Source organism: Mytilus trossulus, chromosome 10 (genome assembly GCF_036588685.1).
Source record: "Mytilus trossulus isolate FHL-02 chromosome 10, PNRI_Mtr1.1.1.hap1, whole genome shotgun sequence".
In the NCBI taxonomy this organism is placed as follows: domain Eukaryota; kingdom Metazoa; phylum Mollusca; class Bivalvia; order Mytilida; family Mytilidae; genus Mytilus; species Mytilus trossulus.
Genome location: NC_086382.1, coordinates 57,576,793 through 57,594,784, shown reverse-complemented (window position 1 = coordinate 57,594,784; position 17,992 = coordinate 57,576,793). Strand labels below are relative to the sequence as shown.

At 32.8% G+C, this 17,992-nt stretch overlaps 3 protein-coding genes across 3 annotated transcripts in view; 1 reads left to right on the top strand and 2 right to left on the bottom strand.

Annotated features, from left to right (window-relative positions):
• Positions 1 to 212: 212 nt before the first annotated feature.
• LOC134688234 (mucin-2-like) overlaps positions 213 to 17,992 on the bottom strand; it is a 20,390-nt gene continuing 2,610 nt past the window's right edge. The window contains exons 3-16 of the mRNA XM_063548733.1: positions 17,166 to 17,291; positions 16,568 to 16,618; positions 15,955 to 16,056; positions 15,391 to 15,501; positions 14,885 to 15,010; positions 13,934 to 13,984; positions 13,293 to 13,352; positions 11,489 to 11,599; positions 10,963 to 11,085; positions 10,571 to 10,756; positions 9,715 to 9,825; positions 9,251 to 9,370; positions 1,438 to 4,161; positions 213 to 790 (exon numbers count right to left, since the gene is read on the bottom strand). Of these exons, the coding sequence (XP_063404803.1) occupies positions 435 to 790; positions 1,438 to 4,161; positions 9,251 to 9,370; positions 9,715 to 9,825; positions 10,571 to 10,756; positions 10,963 to 11,085; positions 11,489 to 11,599; positions 13,293 to 13,352; positions 13,934 to 13,984; positions 14,885 to 15,010; positions 15,391 to 15,501; positions 15,955 to 16,056; positions 16,568 to 16,618; positions 17,166 to 17,291 (4,358 nt within the window). The 3' untranslated portion in view covers positions 213 to 434. The remainder of the gene's footprint in view (positions 791 to 1,437; positions 4,162 to 9,250; positions 9,371 to 9,714; positions 9,826 to 10,570; positions 10,757 to 10,962; positions 11,086 to 11,488; positions 11,600 to 13,292; positions 13,353 to 13,933; positions 13,985 to 14,884; positions 15,011 to 15,390; positions 15,502 to 15,954; positions 16,057 to 16,567; positions 16,619 to 17,165; positions 17,292 to 17,992) is intronic.
• Positions 6,567 to 8,681, bottom strand: LOC134688236 (uncharacterized). Its single transcript, XM_063548734.1, has 2 exons — positions 8,523 to 8,681; positions 6,567 to 8,041 (listed from the first exon to the last, which is right to left on the bottom strand). Exon 2 carries the CDS (start codon positions 8,005 to 8,007, stop codon positions 6,622 to 6,624), a length of 1,386 nt encoding a protein of 461 aa, XP_063404804.1. The 5' UTR covers positions 8,008 to 8,041; positions 8,523 to 8,681; the 3' UTR covers positions 6,567 to 6,621.
• The window catches only part of LOC134688237 (popeye domain-containing protein 3-like), a 25,773-nt gene continuing 18,824 nt past the window's right edge, over positions 11,044 to 17,992 (top strand). The window contains exon 1 of the mRNA XM_063548735.1: positions 11,044 to 11,160. The gene's annotated coding sequence lies outside the window, so the exon portion shown is untranslated. The remainder of the gene's footprint in view (positions 11,161 to 17,992) is intronic.

Genomic DNA, 17,992 nt, shown 5'->3' with positions numbered 1-17,992 from the left:
ATATTACAGTAACATAATCACAAATTACGATAGTTGCACGGCAAACAATTATAGGACTAATACCTGCTGCGTTTGCTCCTAGTTACAATTGTTGTATACTTATCATTATACACTTGACTTACATTTATAACAGGATAAAATTATTATGGAGAAAAGTAAACGAATAAGCTTTAAATTCTATAACACTTCGTCTTTCTAGTACAAAATAACGATATAGGTAGAAATTTATTGGGATCACTATCCTTTATATGACAAAAAAATAGAAACAACAACAGGTCTCTGTAAGACCTTCAATCTAATGAAATATTATCAAATGAATATGTATACATGATTAAACAGATGAAAAAACGACTTTCACTTAACAAGTTTGTTATCACAGATATCGCTACATCAATAGTTTACTACACGTATAAACTTGTCCGTCAATAAACATTTCAACCAGTAACTGTTTGTGTTACATTAAGTCCCGGAACAATCGGTTTTGTTTTCAGAATGTTATCTGCTTTCCAGAATTTTCCACCTGGTACTACAGGCACTGGTAAAACTTTTGAGGCCATATAACCCGGATGTTCATATAACATTTCATGTCCTTCAACACAAATGTTAAGGATTTCATAATTTCCAGATGGATCTGTTAAATATCGTACACATTCACAACCCGAGAACGAGATTTCAGCATTAGGAATGGGTTCACCGAGTTCATTTATTACTCGTCCAAACACTTGTGCACCTGGACATGCGCACACTTTACAACACGTTGGAACAGGTTCCACAAAATTTGTACTACATACTGTAAAGAAGCAGGTAAATTAGATTAAGTATACAGGAACGTTTATATTCAAACATAGTGATTATCCATCGGAACAAAAATAGTTCAAATATGACCATACGTATTTGTTGTTTGAATATGAAAAATTCATTGACAAAAATCGTTTGATATATAACTTCTACCAACATTTTTTATCAGTACTTTTGTGTTCTCATTAATTTGATAGACATTTTGCTATTATTACCGTAGACATCCATATACATGGAAAAAAATCTAGTTTGCAGAAATATCATGTCAGATGAAAATCTGCTCAACAGCATTAATTATTAAGTGTTTTGTTTCATTTCTTTTAGCATTTTGTGTCCTCACTTAAAAGACTGTTTTTATTGTTACCGCAGACATTCATTGACAGATTGTTGACTTACAGATTTGGTTTATTTAATTTCATTTTACTAGTATTCATACGTGTTATTATTTTCTTTAAAACTGTCTCTTTTCAATAATGAATTATATGATTTGCCAAATTTCAAATCATTTTTGGATTTTATCAGCACATATTGTGTTACATCTATGTATTTTAGTATAGTTTGTTGTGTCAGTATTGTGATTGATATCATGTTACACAAAGACAGAGCAATACTTTGAAATAACATCAAAAAACTGTTTACCTTTTGGACCAGATGATGACAAACTTAATGTTGGAAGTGTTGGTGATGGTGTTGGTTGTTCTTTTGAGTAATCTGGGTTTATTGGTGATAGCGTGGGTTTCTTTGGTTCCGGTGTTGTTGGTTCAGGTGTAGACGGTCTAGTAGGTTCAGGAGTAGACGAGTTAGATGGTGCAGGTGTTGATGGTCTAGTAGGTTCAGGAGTAGATGGTCTAGTAGGTTCAGGAGTAGATGCATTTGTTGGTTCAGGTGTAGATGGTCTAGTAGGTTCAGGAGTAGATGCATTAGTTGGTTCAGGTGTAGATGGTCTAGTAGGTTCAGGAGTAGATGCATTTGTTGGTTCAGGTGAAGATGGTTTTGTTGGTTCTGGTGTCGATGGTTTTGTTGGTTCTGGTGTAGATGGTCGGGTAGGTTCAGGTGTAGATGAATTGGTTGGTTCTGGTGTTGGTGGTTTTGTTGGTTCTGGTGTTGATGGTTTTGTTGGTTCTGGTGTTGATGGTTTCGTTGGTTCTGGTGTAGATGGTCGGGTAGGTTCAGGTGTAGATGAATTGGTTGGTTCTGGTGTTGATGGTTTTGTTGGTTCTGGTGTAGACGGTCTAGTAGGTTCAGGAGTAGATGAATTAGTTGGTGCAAGTGTAGATGGTTTTGTAGGTTCTGGTGTTGATGGTTTTATTGGTTCAGGTGTTGATGGTTTTGTTGGTTCTGGTGTTGATGGTCTGGTAGGTTCAGGAGTAGATGTATTAGCTGGTTCAGGTGTAGACGGTTTTGTTGGTTCCGGTGTTGATGGTCTAGTAGGTTCAGGAGTAGATGCATTAGTCTGTTCAGGTGTAGATGGTTTTGTTGGTTCTGGTGTTGATGGTCTAGTAGGTTCAGGAGTAGATGCATTAGTTGGTTCTGGTGTAGATGGTCTAGTAGGTTCAGGAGTAGATGCATTAGTCGGTTCAGGTGTGGATGGTTTTGTTGGTTCCGGTGTTGATGGTCTAGTAGGTTCAGGAGTAGATGCATTGGTTGGTTCAGGTGTAGATGGTTTTGTTGGTTCTGGTGTTGATGGTTTAGTTGGTTCTTGTGTGGATGGTTTCGTTGGTTCTGGTGTGGATTGTCTAGTAGGTTCAGGGGTAGATGCATTCATTGGTTCAGGTGTGGATGGTTTTGTTGGTTCTGGTGTTGATTGTCTAGTAGGTTCAGGAGTAGATGCTTTCATTGGTTCAGGTGTAGATGGTATAGTAGGTTCAGGAGTAGATGAATTGGTTGGTTCAGGCGTAGATGGTTTTGGTGGTTCCGGCGTTGATGGTTTTGTTGGTTCTGGTGTTGATGGTTTCGTTGGTTCTGGTGTTGATGGTCTAGTAGGTTCAGGAGTAGATGCATTGGTTTGTTCAGATGTAGATGGCATTGTGGGTTCTGGTGTAGTTACTGATAACATGGTAGGTTTTGTTGGTTCTGGTGTTGATGGTTTGGATGGCTCTAATGTTGATGGTTTAGTGGGCTCTGGTGTCGATGGTATAAATGATTCTTCGGTTGATAGTATGGCAGGTTCTTGTGTAGAAGGTTCTATAGAAGTTTGTGTATCTTGTTCTGGAGTAGTTTGTTCAGATGTAAAGGATTGTGTTTGTTCTGGTGTTGAAGGTTTTTTTGGTTCTAGTGTGGATGATTGTGTTGGCAACATTGTTGATAGTTTTGTTGGTTCTGGTGTAGATTGTTTAGTAGGTTCTGGAGTAGTTAATGTAGTTGGTACTGGTGTGGTTAGTTTTGTTGGTTCTGGTGTGGATTGTTTAGTAGGTTCTGGAGTAGTTAATGTAGTTGGTACTGGCGTGGTTAGTTTTGTTGGTTCTGGTGTGGATTGTTTAGTAGGTTCTGGAGTAGTTAATGTAGTTGGTACTGGCGTGGTTAGTTTTGTTGGTTCTGGTGTGGATTGTTTAGTAGGTTCTGGAGTAGTTAATGTAGTTGGTACTGGCGTGGTAAGTTTTGTTGGTTCTGGTGTGGATTGTATTGTAGGTTCTGGAGTAGTTGCTTTAGTTGGTACTGGCGTGGTTAGTTTTGTAGGTTCTGGTGTGGATTGTATGGTAGGTTCTAGTGTAGTTAATTTAGTTGGCACTGCAGTTGTTAGTTTAGTTGGTTCTGGTGTTGATGGTTTAGTAGGTTCTGAAGTTGACAACTTAGTAGGTTCTTGTGTAGTTAGTTTTGTTGGTTCTGGTGTCGATGGCTTAGTCGGTGCTGCCGTTGATGTTTTAATTATTTCCTGTGTAGATGATTGGGTTTGTTCTGTTGTAGATGGTGTGGTCGTTATTGGTGTGGGTAACTTAGAAGGCTCTGGTGTAGATATTTTTGTTGGTACTTGTGTAGATGTTTTGGTTGGTTCTGGTGTTTTTTGTTCAGTTATAGTTACTTTCGTTGGTTCACTGGTTAGTTCTGGTGTTGGGGGATTGGTTGGTGGATTTGTTCTCAGTGTTGTTGTTTGAACAGATGACGAAGCTGACGTAGAAAGCTTGGTTGGGATTCTCATTGTGGTAGATAGAGTGGTCGATTCAGTCGTTGAAATAGATTTTGTAACAGCTTGAGTGGAAACAGTCGTAGATTGGCTGGTTGGCACTTGTGTTATCATGGTTGTTGCTAACGTTGTTGAAATAACTGGCTGTGGGGTCTTCGGTTGCATTGTAGTTAGTAATTCTGATACAGTTGAAGTTTGAATGGAGGTAGTCGGTTCTTCTGTTGTATAGCTAGTTGTCTTTTCTAAAAAAAAAATACATATCTTAATATAGACATTTGTGTTTTGTGTTAATAAACATCGCATATACCATGCCTAAGTTCGTCTAGTGTCATTTCTTAGGCGCTCTCTGTTCCATTTTAAATCACATGTGCGACATAAACTCATATCTACATTCATTACCAAAACGATATTTAAACCATTTTCAGACTAATCATTTCCCTGAATATTCTTTTTTTTGCAAGAAACTAATTTAAAAAAAAACAAATCGATACTACAACATATAATATGTGCTGAAGCTTTACAGAAACATCTAGCCCTATCCCTCCTTGTAGATTACATTGAATTGTAAATCATGTTCAGTGCGTACTAATAGTATTTGCTGGAAATAAAAGCATAATATATATTTACCATAAAAAAGTGTTCGTCAGACGCGCGTTTTGTTTACAAAAGATGAAACAGTGACGATTGTCGAAAAAAGAGTACGAATTTAAAGATCACCGAGGACCCAAAACTATAAAAAAAAAAATTGGCCAAATACATTTATGGTAATTTATTCATGGGATAAAAAATACTTTGTATTTAGAAAAAAATAACATTTTGTAAAAATTCAATTTGTGATTATGACCATATCAATGATTATTCATGTTTACACAAAAGTGTTGGTTGCTGATCGGTGAAAAAAATCGGAGAGGAAATGTCGACCAGCAATAGATAAAAAAATGTATACACCAGACGCACGTTTGGTGTTTGACTATTTAAGGTTAACTTACATCTGAACCTTCATTCAGGTCGGTCAGTAAGGATATTTATTTATTAAACTGAAACTCAATGAGCTTGATTTTGAGACAAATTAGAAGCTCAAAGAGCAAACAAATCTTACACCCTGATGTTATGCTCACAACGGACACTTTGTTATTTACCAAATTAATCCAAATATATATTTATGTCAAATGTTGATGTCTTATGCAGTGATCAATTAAATGCTTGCAAACTATATCACGCCAACAGATATTAGTTTGATAGTATGTGTTCATATCGAACCATAACTTCTTCAGGGCTAATATTAAATATGTCAACTTGTCGATGTTGATTGGATACTGACTATTAGTGACATTTTGTTTGGGTCGATCTTTTTCTCATTAATTAACAGTCAATAAGATATAATTATCTCAGTAACTTTCTAGTGATTTTACTGTTGACCAGTGGACAAAAGACATTATAACGTGGTAAAAACGTACAAACAGTCATTTCTAACGTCAGATCGAAGGTGTCTTTTGATATTCCGTTTACATATGCAAGTGAAAACACATTCTGTTTCTAGTGCTGCAATTTTATTTCGTATCAACAAAGTTATTTTATAAATACGATATAATGGATGCTCTATATTGTATAGAAATGCATTTTGTTAAAAAAAAGATGCTTTTTCGAACCTAATCAATTTTATTTAAAACAAATAAAATAAGCTTTCACTTAACAATGATTTTGACCAATTGAGAGAATATGTTTGTTAAATGTTAGTATAATAGTATAATTACAGTACATGCATATCATTTGATATGTTTGACCTAGTGAGTTTGCAATTAAATAGGGGATATTCCTATATTAATTTCCCTTGCAGTTTTGTATTGTTGATATATTTCAATTTTAATCCACGAACTGATGTGTATTAAAAAAATAGCGGTAGGCTTGTTTTGGTCTTCGCGGTTAAAACTCGAGTTGATCCAAAGAATATAAGCGTAAACATACCTTAGTGCGAATCTAGGTAAATTTCTGACAATTGATAAAAATATTATTACTTGAAGAATAGTACATTATAAAATGTAGCTGCTTGAAATTCTAAATGTCGATGAAATGAATTTGTTATGTGTGTTAAACGATTAAAAATAAACTCATCATAGAAACCAGGATTGAAATTTTGTATTTGTGTCAGAAGCGCATTTCGTCTACAAAAAACTCATCAGTGACGATCGAATAAAGTAAAGGTTAAAAAAGCCAAATAAAGTACGAAGTTCGAAGAAAATTGAGGACCAAAAATTTCTAAAAGTTTTGCTAAATTAGCTTAATAGGTGATATATTCCTGAGGTAGAAAACCCTTAGTATTTCTAAAAGTAAAACAATAAAGACGCTTAGTAAAAGCGTCTCTACTGTTTCATGGAACATACGTTTTGTAGTGTGATTATCAATTTATGCAGGTTGAGATTAAAAGCGTCTCTATTGTTTCATGAAAAATAAGTAAAGGGTAGCCCCGAATATTAGTATCATATTGTTGGTAAATAAACTAACCGAAGAAACAAGGTTTAAAATTTGCACATCAGACGTGTTTTGTTTACAAAATATTCGTTAGAGGAACAGAAAATTTAAGTTTTTTGATATATGAAACACAAATTATCTATTGAACGTGTGACAATTTTTAAATTATTACATGTAATATCGGTATTTTTTCCCTTTAATCAAATCAAATGACAAAATCAAACTCAACTTTTTTAATGACTAACGGCATTGTATATAACATGTTTATCAATATAAACATAATCATTCATATCCATTAAGATATTGGACATATTTCTGTTGTATAAACGGTTGAGTATTATATCTAAAATAGTTTCTTCCACGGGATTATAAATAGACGTTACACGTTGATTTACACTTCCTTTTAACATTTCTCCATATCCAACTGAAGATTGTATCCATGGCAATACGATATCATACGCTGACCTGTCTCGACTGAAAACTAAGAATTTTGACTGTATTTCATCAAAAGTATCCATACATGTTTCCTCTTCCAAATATGTTATAACATTGCGTCGGACATCTTGATTAGTAATTCGTACATTTTCATAGTTCTTAGCAGCTTGGATTCCATATTTCTGTGCAGATTTTACAACATTACTTAAATACACTGGTTGGAAACGAATATAGGGATCCGCCCAAATAACGGTCTGAAATTCCTCGAGTGAAAGTCCTATCATCAGGGGCTTTAACGCATAATGAATAGTCAGATTTCCAAATTTTTCAAAAGGAAATTGTCTGATCTCACAGAAGGAACATCTCATTGCAAGATAATCAATGTGGTCCTTTGACAATCCAAAGTCGTAAATCACTAGTCTCTGTATGTCTTGCAAAGGATATATTTTACGTACTACGTTCTTCAAAAATGCTTTCCCCTCGCTAATGTTTTCATCAGACATGGCAGTGACAATAGCTGGTGATGACGGTTTATTCTGTTGTTTTCCATAGTCCGGTTTGTGGGCAGATTTGCCAATTTTATGGATGATATACAGGAAACTTTTAACCTCGTTTTGGATCAGTTTTGGTAAATGTGTTTTGTCCTCTTCGTTCGATTCGTTTTTAGATAATGTAGAATTTAGTTCCAATTTAGTATTAGTTTTATTTTCAAACATATCTAGAAAATGAAAATGGGAATCCCTTACATTTAACACTTTTGTAATTTTGTTTGACATATTTCTAGCGTATCCATGAATAATACTCAAGTTTTCTTCAAATGTTTTATTCGTCACGCTTTGACATTTAAAATGTTGATCAACTTTTACCTCGTGGTTAGTATTGAAAAAATGGTTAAACTGGCACTTCCATTTATCTGGAATTTCAAGTTGTCCACATGACTTTTCTGTACGTTCGTTGACCATATAAATAAAAAATGTCATTGTTCCAGTGATTAGTATGAACTGTACAAGACCAAGTATCAAATGTTTTTTGGAACATTTTTTCTTGTCTGGCTTTTCGTCGTTTTCAATGACATCCTTTTCGCAGATAGTTTTAATCTCGATATCTTTTTTGGAGCGCCTCCTTCTTCGAATGCACAAAATGCCCTTCCATATTGCAAGTATGGAAAGATACAAACACAGCATATCTCTTTTTCATTTATCTTCTAGATTCTTAGTTCTGAAACAAGATCGAATACTTATTATATAGATGTAAATAAGAGGCCATTCATACTTTAGTGATGATTATTGTTTATTTGTACTATTACTATAATAATTCTTCTGATTATTTTATTTTAAATACTTTTTGATTATTTTATTTTAAATACTTTTTGATTATTTTATTTTAAATACTTTTTGATTATTTTATTTTAAATACATTTTGATTATTTTATCCTAAATACTTTGATAACAATTATATTTTTATCATTTGTTTATCAAAAATACTATATAAAAAAGAAATTTCATTTTTATCATTATTATTTTTTTAAATACTTTCATAGTATTATTATTATTATTATTATTATTATTATTATTATTATTATTATTGTTGTTATTATAAAAAATAATATTTTTTATAACAAGTAAATAAATTAACAGAGGTATACATGAATAAGAGTAAAAGTAAAATAAATTATAATGAAAAATCTAGAATATCTTACCATTTTTATTTTAAAGGATGCTACTATTTCTTTCCATGTCACCTGCGACTCCGTACGTTTTCGGTAGAAGTGATACGATTAAGGCCTTAAGGTAACGGATGGCATTCCTAGGACATGTACTTCCTCTTTATCAACCCCCAGAATGACAAAATTGTTACAACGGAGTATCACGTCTCGATTAAACATGATATATATATATATATATATATATATACCTAAGATACATAATTCGTTGTAATTTTTATGAATGAATATTTCTTTATAACGTAAAGAAATTACACAAACAAATTGAACTAAACCAAAATATACATATACATATACATAAATAATGTTTTTATTTGTATATATGAAGATATTTGCTGCTAGATTCAAGATAACAACATTTTAATAAAGGAAATATCTTTTCAAAAGAAAATGTATAACAGATAAAAATTATAGGAAAAGACAGCAGGTCCATATACTTATAATCACCATTTAACAATATAATTTTTGTTGAGAAAGACTAGTCTCTTTTGTCCACCTTTCAGAAAAAAAGAGGGAATTAGAACCATCATCAAAATGTTCTTTCAGATAAATGATTTAGAAGTAAGCTTGTAAGATATTTTATCATTCAGTCTTAAACGTTGTTGCTTAAGAGAACCCAATTGTAGAAAACTTAAAATTAAATATAAACATTTTAGGGGTACATTTTTTAGCATACTTTGAAAATATCAAAATGAAAATACTACCTGAACAAAGTCCACAGAATTTACGACAGGATGTTTCGGCTATGCATTTATATTCTTCAGCTGTACATAAAGTGTTTGGTAGATTGTCACACTTCACGAAATCTTTACATATCAGCTCATCTGAAATTGATTTAAAATATTTCATAATTGTAACAGTAGTATGATAAGTCTGCTCAAATGTTCTAAATCTTCAATCAATTGTAAAAATGACAAAAACATATGTTTTAATTGAATATGTAAAGCCCAAAAAGATGCAAGTCTTCCGAAAAATATATTAACATTTCAACTTTCAAAATAATAAAAGCATTTCCCCCATTTTTCCCCCGTTTAAATTTCATTTCTTTTTATATATATAATACCAATACCAATACCAAATTGTTTATTATAGTGACATGTGTTTTAATATAATCAGTTAAAAAAACCATTATGATGTATTACTAAAGTTTTCAAATGTGTAAGCTTACTTGTGCAGTATCCACATCTGCGGGCACAGTTGGTCATTGCCCATGTTGTAAAAACCCCACCACAGGCCTCGTCGTCATAGTTTGCACAATCATCTCTAGTATCTTTACATGCTGTTTTAATATAAAAAATGCAAATATGAGAACATTGTGATAATATATAAGTGTTAATGAATTATTTCGCTAGAACAGATTGGTGTTAAACGTCCATTGATAAATAAAGGCAACAGTAGTATACCGCTGTTTAAAAGAAATAAATCGATTCAGAGATAACAAATATGGGTTACAAACCAAAGCCAAGGAAAACACATCAACTATATTAGGAAAATAACGAAACAACAGAACGATGATGTGCAAAAAAAAAACCAAAAAAAAAACAACAACAATGAAACATACATAGAAACGAACTATTAGATAACAACTTTCATATTCCTGACTTAGTACAAGACATTTTGAGATAAATTGTGGGTTGAACCTGCCAACATATAGATTATCACTAGACATGAATGCATGCGGTGTTTCATACTGAACTGTTCTTATATACTTATTCTCAACGTAACAGTCCACGGGAAGACATGCACACTACACGGACGCATTATTAGGATCCCCGACCAAACTATACCTAAATGCAACATGTTAAGCGGAGGAACAGAAATACAAGTATCGCTTTAGCCAAGTGTTGCAAATGGTTTCAAAACATGATCGATAAGCCCGAAATATTTACAACATGTTTTTTTGTAACTCTCAAGCAACTCATACTACCCGCCTCCAAAGTCAGTACATATGTTTATAATAATTTTTCTTTACATAAGTTATTCATTGAAATTAATTATAATAGAATATTATAGTGTATGCCTACCATCACCAGTAGGAAGCACCGATGGCGTTGTGGTATTAAGTTTACTTGGCTCCTCTGTGTGGACTGTTGGTGGTGTAATATGTTTTGTTGTTAAAAGTGTCATCGTGGTAGCATTTCTGGTTCCCTGTGTAGTCATTCCCGTTGTTGTTGCCACTGTCGACTGTGTTATGTTAGCATGGTATGGTACTACAATTCAAAGGTATGGAATAGAAAGTCTAACCTATGATATAATTATAATTGACTGGCGTTTAGGTTAAAAAAAAACGTCGAATCAAATCAAATAAACTCAAAGTCGTCTAGATAAATAACAGTCGAATATAAATCCTCGTAGTTTCAAATGTTATACATGACCCTCCCTTTATCAGAATTATCTCTTATCTTGATCAACATACCTTCACATTTATTACAGTATTTCCTACAGTTCATCCTAGACCAGCCAGCATAAAATGAGTCAGTACAAACATTGTCTCCATACTCGTCACAATTAGCAAGCTTGTCTACACATGGTGGTGTATCTAAAACAGAGAGAGAGCAGGTTTTGTTCAAGGAACCAACATATTTTCAATGAATTGATGCTGCACTGAAGACAGGTACCACTTTACATAAATCTTATACCTTCTTATTGTGACATTCTTGATGTAGCATGACATCGAAATTACTGTCCTGATGGTCATTGGCGCCTTTCGCGAAAAAAACGTGCATCAAACGATTACACATTAAAAGGTAAAAATCTGATCGTCAAGCAAATCATGGATGATGATTATAAATTTGTCACAAAATACTTAACATTGGATATTGATTCAATCGAAAATGAGATCTTGCGATCGTTTAATAATAATTTAGAATATTTAGAGTATGTGTACCATGTATTGATATAAATATATAAAACTCATATTAAAGTTATGAATGTGCACATACTAGGACAATATCCGCATCTATATGGACAGTTAGCTTTGGCCCAAGGGGAATAGATTCCCAAGCATTTCTCGTCACCATAGTTCCAACAGTTATCTTTTAGGTCTCTACACCCTGAAATATGATTATAATAAATAAAAAAACCCACATGTATTCAGGCAAAGGCAATATAAATAAATTATAACATGACATTTTTCATATCAGACCCCCTATCGGCCCTAGGCCATGATATCAATATGAGAGCCAATAGTCTCGAGGAATGATTTTGAACATGGGCTGCTAAGGGGTCTGATATGAAAAATGACATGTAATGTTCTTTTTATCATAAAATTAAGCAGAAGAAATATAGACAAAAGCTATGTTAAAAATTTTACAAAAACTTGGTGTGTTGTAATATTTGTTTTGCATTGTTAATAATATATTTTCAAGATTCCAATTTTGTTTTCCAACTTTGTTTTGTTTTTCACAAAATATCGTACCATTGAGGTGTATTTTCCAAAATTCCCTGAATGACGTCTATATACGACAAATTTGCAGAAAAGCATGCGATAATAACTGGACGCAGTTGATATAAAACGGAAGCAGTTGACAACGAAGGGCAATTCACACGGCTGAAGCAATCTTTTAATGAGATGAATAAATATATGCACAAACAGTTTTATCATAGGGTACAATTATACCATTATTTTCTATAAGTATAAATACAATTACATAATACAAGCTTTAAATATATCAATGGTTGTTACTTAGGTACCACTAATGCCTTAACCCAAGGATGACCCATGAAAGCAAACAAGCTTATTTCTAATGGGGTCCTTATAGTCTTGACAATAAAATGTACTTTGTCGTTTGTTTATGTAATATATACGTGTTTCTCGTTTCTCGTTTTGTTTATATAGATTAGACCGTTGGTGTTCCCGTTTGAATGGTTTTACACTAGTAATTTTGAGGCCTTTATAGCTTGTTGTTCGGTGCGAGCCACGGCTCCGTGTTGAAGGCCGTACTTTAACCTATAATGGTTTACTTTTTAAATTGTTATTTGGATGGAGAGTTGGCACTCACACCACATCTTCCTATATCTATTTGTTTATAATATAATATATCCTAGAATATAAAGGTAATTTTCTTACTAATGATTTGTTTTCTATTTTGTTTTATTGATTTCCTTCGTTTATTCTTATTTAGGTACTGTGGATTCATTATTATTTGTTGAATACGAATTTTTATTGTATCTGTGATTACCCGGTATCCACAAATTTCAATGTCCAACAAATGACAATTTACTATATGAATTTAAGCAGACTCTGATAAAACCATGAATCAAATATCCACAAAAATGCCAGGATTCCTCAATCCACGAAAATTGGTACCAACGCAAATAAATGAATCCACAGTATGTACGAAATCACATCGGGAATCCCGATAAAAAATTCGCAAAGGGATCCGAATTATGAGGAACAATGAATGAACAATTTGAAAGGTGGATAGGTAAAATCTGGATCTGAATCCAACAATCTTCCGTGGGATCAGATCCAGATTTAAACTTCCCCAGCGTTACACACTTTTCATTAATTGCTTCTCTGGATATGAATAACACCGCGGTCACGGGCCGGAACACCCGCTGTGAAAATGTTCTTTTGAAAACAAAATTGATATTTAACTGTGACAAGAATAGGTACAATACTTTTTCCGTCAATTTCTTCTCGTTTCAGTGGTTTTATTTCAGCTGCCTTTAGTAACTCAACTAGTGTTAGTTTATGCATTACATCTTTGAACTGACTTTTATTACATTGTAGTATTACTATACCTGTTTCGTTAGTCTGTACTACTGGTGGCTTAGTCTCGTTTGGCTTTGTTGGCACCAATGCTGTAACGATTAAAGTTAAAGTCTAATGATTCTGTTCCGGACCATACAAATTGCATAAAAGCCGTTTTAGTGTCTTTAATTGAGAGTCATTTTATGGAGTTTTGACTAAGATAATTATTTGGTAATCTTTAATACGTGATTAATCAAACATAAAATAAATTTTACGCACTTAGAAAAATGATTGCAGAAGCACTTTTGCATTTTCATTAGTTTAATTAGTTTAGATATATTTATTTATAGTGGATTGGGAAACAAGTGTATTGTCATTAGTGATTTGTTTGTACGAAACACAATATGTCGACTCCGAAAAAACTACAGGAATCGTTGACAAAGCTAGAAATATCAATGGGAAACAACACTGGCAACAACACTATAAAAAGATACTTAGAAAGTGTTTGATTGTGTGAATTTTGCCATGTTCTATGTCGGCAAACTCATCATAAATCAGAAATGTTATTGCATCAAGATACTCCGTCAGCCTTTTTTACATGCATGTATTATAAGCTATACTTTTCAATTGTATTGTGTATGTGATAATCAAAACTATGGAATATGCTACATTGATCTTGAATAATACAAACCTGTTGTTTGAACTGCTGTTGTGTTTGGGGTTACATAATTCAAGGCAGGAACTGAAAAAAATATATGACAATGCAATTACAAATATGGAGATGTGGTCATGATTAGTAAATCAGTGAAAATTGTTAACAAAAGAAAATTCCGATAAAATTGAATTATAGAAGAATAATTACGTTAGATGTATGTTTCATTATATATCGTTGTTCTGATTGGCTACACTTCAATCTCGCGTCATTCCTTAAGCAACTTCATTAAACAATAAAATTTATCATCCATGATGACACGAGGTCCCACATAAAAGTGCACAGGAAAATTAAACAATATTTGATAAAAATCGTGTTTTCATGATCCTAATAGAAATTGTAATTAGAAGTATTGAATGATTCTTTTTGTAACTTCAAAGGGTTGTAAAAGAGTTGACCGTGCGCACATTTTAAGAATGAATCACTTCCGCGCTTCATGAAATGTACTTCTGTTTACGCTTTTACACCCCAATGAAGTTACAAAAAGAAGCATTAAATTCTTAATTAACAGCAAAAGCGACAGTAACCATACTATAACCGCAAAGAACAATACAAATGATATACTGTAGCGTACTCTTAGTCAGAATAAAAAAGACAATATTTGAATACTAAGTAAATTTACCAGAAGAGACGATAATCACATATTTTAATCTTGAAAAAAAGAAAACGAACTACAGTGCAATGTATCAAATCAAAATCATGTTGGGTAACTTATGATTTTACCTGGTTTTTTTTAATGAATTAATTCTTTTTAGACATGCCGTATTTGTATGTTTGCAACTAGGAGTAGACAAAAAATGTATATCAAAAATGTTTGTTTAAAGACGATAAATGATCATATTCAATATAGATATTTTCTCAATATACACCCACCTTATATTTGTGTTATCGTAAGTAGGGTGTTGTCCTATACCTGGTACCTCGACCTACCTGTGCATTTATCACAAGTCTTTCTACAATTAAGACGGACAAATCCAGCATACTGGTTATCGGTACAGGCATCACTTCCGAGCTGTTGACAGTAATCTATTTTGTCTTCACAAGGTGGATAATGTCCTGCAAAAAATAAATTAAGTGACGTAAGACTTCAGAAACTCATGCTCTGTCTTTTTTTGACAATTACACAGTTTAAAGCGATTACTAAGCACTATAAAGTTTTTTGTTGTATAAAACATTTAATAGTCTAAATGGTATTTTAAGAGGAGACAAGGAAGAAGAATAAGTATAACTAAACTAGTGTATATATAATGTAACTCTTATCTGCATTCATTTTCATCACGAAAAGATTACTGTTATTGAATAAAAAAATCACAATAGTCATAAGTCTTATACTCCATTTGTCAGCCTTCTTTTCAACTTTTGCATTTTGTTCATTTAATTAAAGTAGTATGTGAAATATCAAACAAACTATTTCTTTTCAAATTTTTAATGCATACCTGGGCAATAACCACATCTATAAGCACAATTATCTTTGGCCCATGGTGCATATCTTCCTATACATTGTTCGTCACCATAGTTAAAACAGTTATCACGTTTATCACCACATTCTAAAAAAAAAGAATGGTGTACATTTTTATTATTCAAGCAATTAGCAATCAACATGCTTCATAACTAAATAAAATAAGAATATCGTGTTTCAATAGATTATACAATCAGTTGGCAGATGCAAGAATGACGTGTTTTATGGAAGTGAAAAAGCAACATAACAGGAATTATACGACATCAATACTCCATGTGTAATGGTTGAACGAGGTTATTCGGATAAATCTCTGGTGCAATTTTGAGCAAATTCTACTCCATACTAAAAAGTTTAAACACTTCTATACTGTTCAATTTCCTTTTATAAAATAGTTCTAGCCTGCCGTTTGTCTGTTTTCTCCTTTCATTATCCCTATTTTATGAGTAACATATTTAGTACTGTATAAGGCAATGTGGTATGATTGCTAATGAAACAACCTCCCAAAAGAGACCTGCGTAACTAAAGTAACCGAAATGCATACCAGGTGTTCCCACTGTAGTCTGTTCCACTAATGTTTCATTCATGGTTTCATTCGTTAGAATTACTGTGGGCTTGATCCCTGTTGGCTTTGTAGGAACCAGATCTACAATAAGTAATATATGTACATGTATGCTGCTTGCGTGTGAATGGCTGTAACAAAGTCCTACATTTAGAATCAGTCAATTCAAATATTCTAATTTATTCATACCAATTTACAATTCAATCAAAATACATCAATAGTAATAACTGAAAATAAATGAATAAATACTTCTACGTTTTGTAGTAAAAAATATTACTTGTTTTCTGAGACAAAAAAAATGCATTGACAGTTGCATTTAGTTTAACAACAAAAATTTACACAAAAATCATTTGCGACTATATGGAAAATAATACAACTTGACAAAAACAAAGACTAGCTGATTTCAACCAAAATAGTTTATTATGAAATAAATTATGTGCACTTCCAGCTCTTCGGAAAGTTTAAGCACTTCAACAGATGTAGCTTAAATACTGCAGTTTTTGTCATGCTACGGTTTCTCGAATTTTTCCATTAAAGCTTTTCTAAGTCATCTGTCATTTGATAGCCAATTTCTAAGTATCTTTATCAAACCAACCTGTTGGTAAAACATCAGTATCGTTTCCAGGCACGTAGGTTAAAGCAGGAACTAAAAGATAATTACAAAATATGTTCATTATAAATGTTGACAACAATGGTATATCAGAAACACTGCACTCTCTTTAGTATACTTAAATTTGCTATAAAGTGTGACTCTCCGAAGACGTAATATGAAATTCAAGTGCCAAGACAATTCATGTTGATATTTTTTTTTATCATTAGTTTGTTACAGTTGATTATGTTATGTTTTGCTTTTCGTTATACATGTACATATACCATGTAATTTGACATGAATTAGCTTTAAAATAAGATGAAATTCCAAAAAAAAAAAGATCTTCTAAATGATTTAAATCTATATTTCTACATCAGCTTTGATGCCATGTTGTGAAATAGATATATTCTGCAGGTATACCAGGGTATAATTTATACAAATTGTCCTTCCGCAATATTGTGTGATTTAATTTTATTTGTTTCAGCGAACGAGAAGTTTTCGCATTGTATCGCCGATTTTTGCTGTACATAACAGTTGAAGATGTGATTTTTTTCTATATGAAACGTTATTCTTACATGTAGTACCGTCGGTATGTCAGACTTACTTTCACATTTATTACAAGTTTCCCTGCAGTTCAGACGAACGTATCCAGCATACTCCTTCTGGTTACAAACTTCACTGCCAAGTTCTTTACAATAGGTTATCTGATCTTGGCACGGTGGATAGTTGCCTGTATTTTAAGAATAAACATTATGTTATTGACAGTATCCATTACATTATTGTACTTGGCACTTACAAAAACTTTACATGTATAAAGAGCAGTGTAGCATGGTGCGATTAAATTGTATTATCCTCGCAATAATAAGTTTTGCTGAGTCCTGAAACTTCAAAGAGCATGATATTATGTTGAGACATAAGACAAGCTTCTCCTATAATAGATAATAGATGTAGGTATTAACTTGGTTACAAGTCCGGAATAGCTTAATTGTAGCATTAACAATACATTGCGATGTTTTTTGCAACAAAAATGTCATGCTATTTATAGCAATAAACAACAAGAGAGTTCAGACATCATTTGAGCACAATCACCACAGCCACTTGTTTCTGTCAATATGTGGTTTACTATCAATACCCGTACGAAAAATCACGGGTATTGATAGCAAACCCCATATTGACAGAAACAAGTGCCTGTGATTTACCCCCATCAGTAACGCTCGTGACCAAAACTTTTGATAGGCATATATATAAACGACGGAGAACACAAACAAAAGCATAGAAGCATGATATTATGTATGAGCTGCATATTAACATACAAACTGTATTTTTTAAATCAATTAAATACCGAAACATTGACTATTTACTGGATGGTAACCTCAGGGGGACAAAAGAGAAAAATGCAAATAAGTTTAGCTGGAATTTTCATTGGCTAAT

Bases quoted from the DNA above. Each gene is read 5' to 3' on its own strand.
- LOC134688236 (XM_063548734.1), bottom strand. From the start codon at position 8,007: ATGCTGTGTTTGTATCTTTCCATACTTGCAATATGGAAGGGCATTTTG.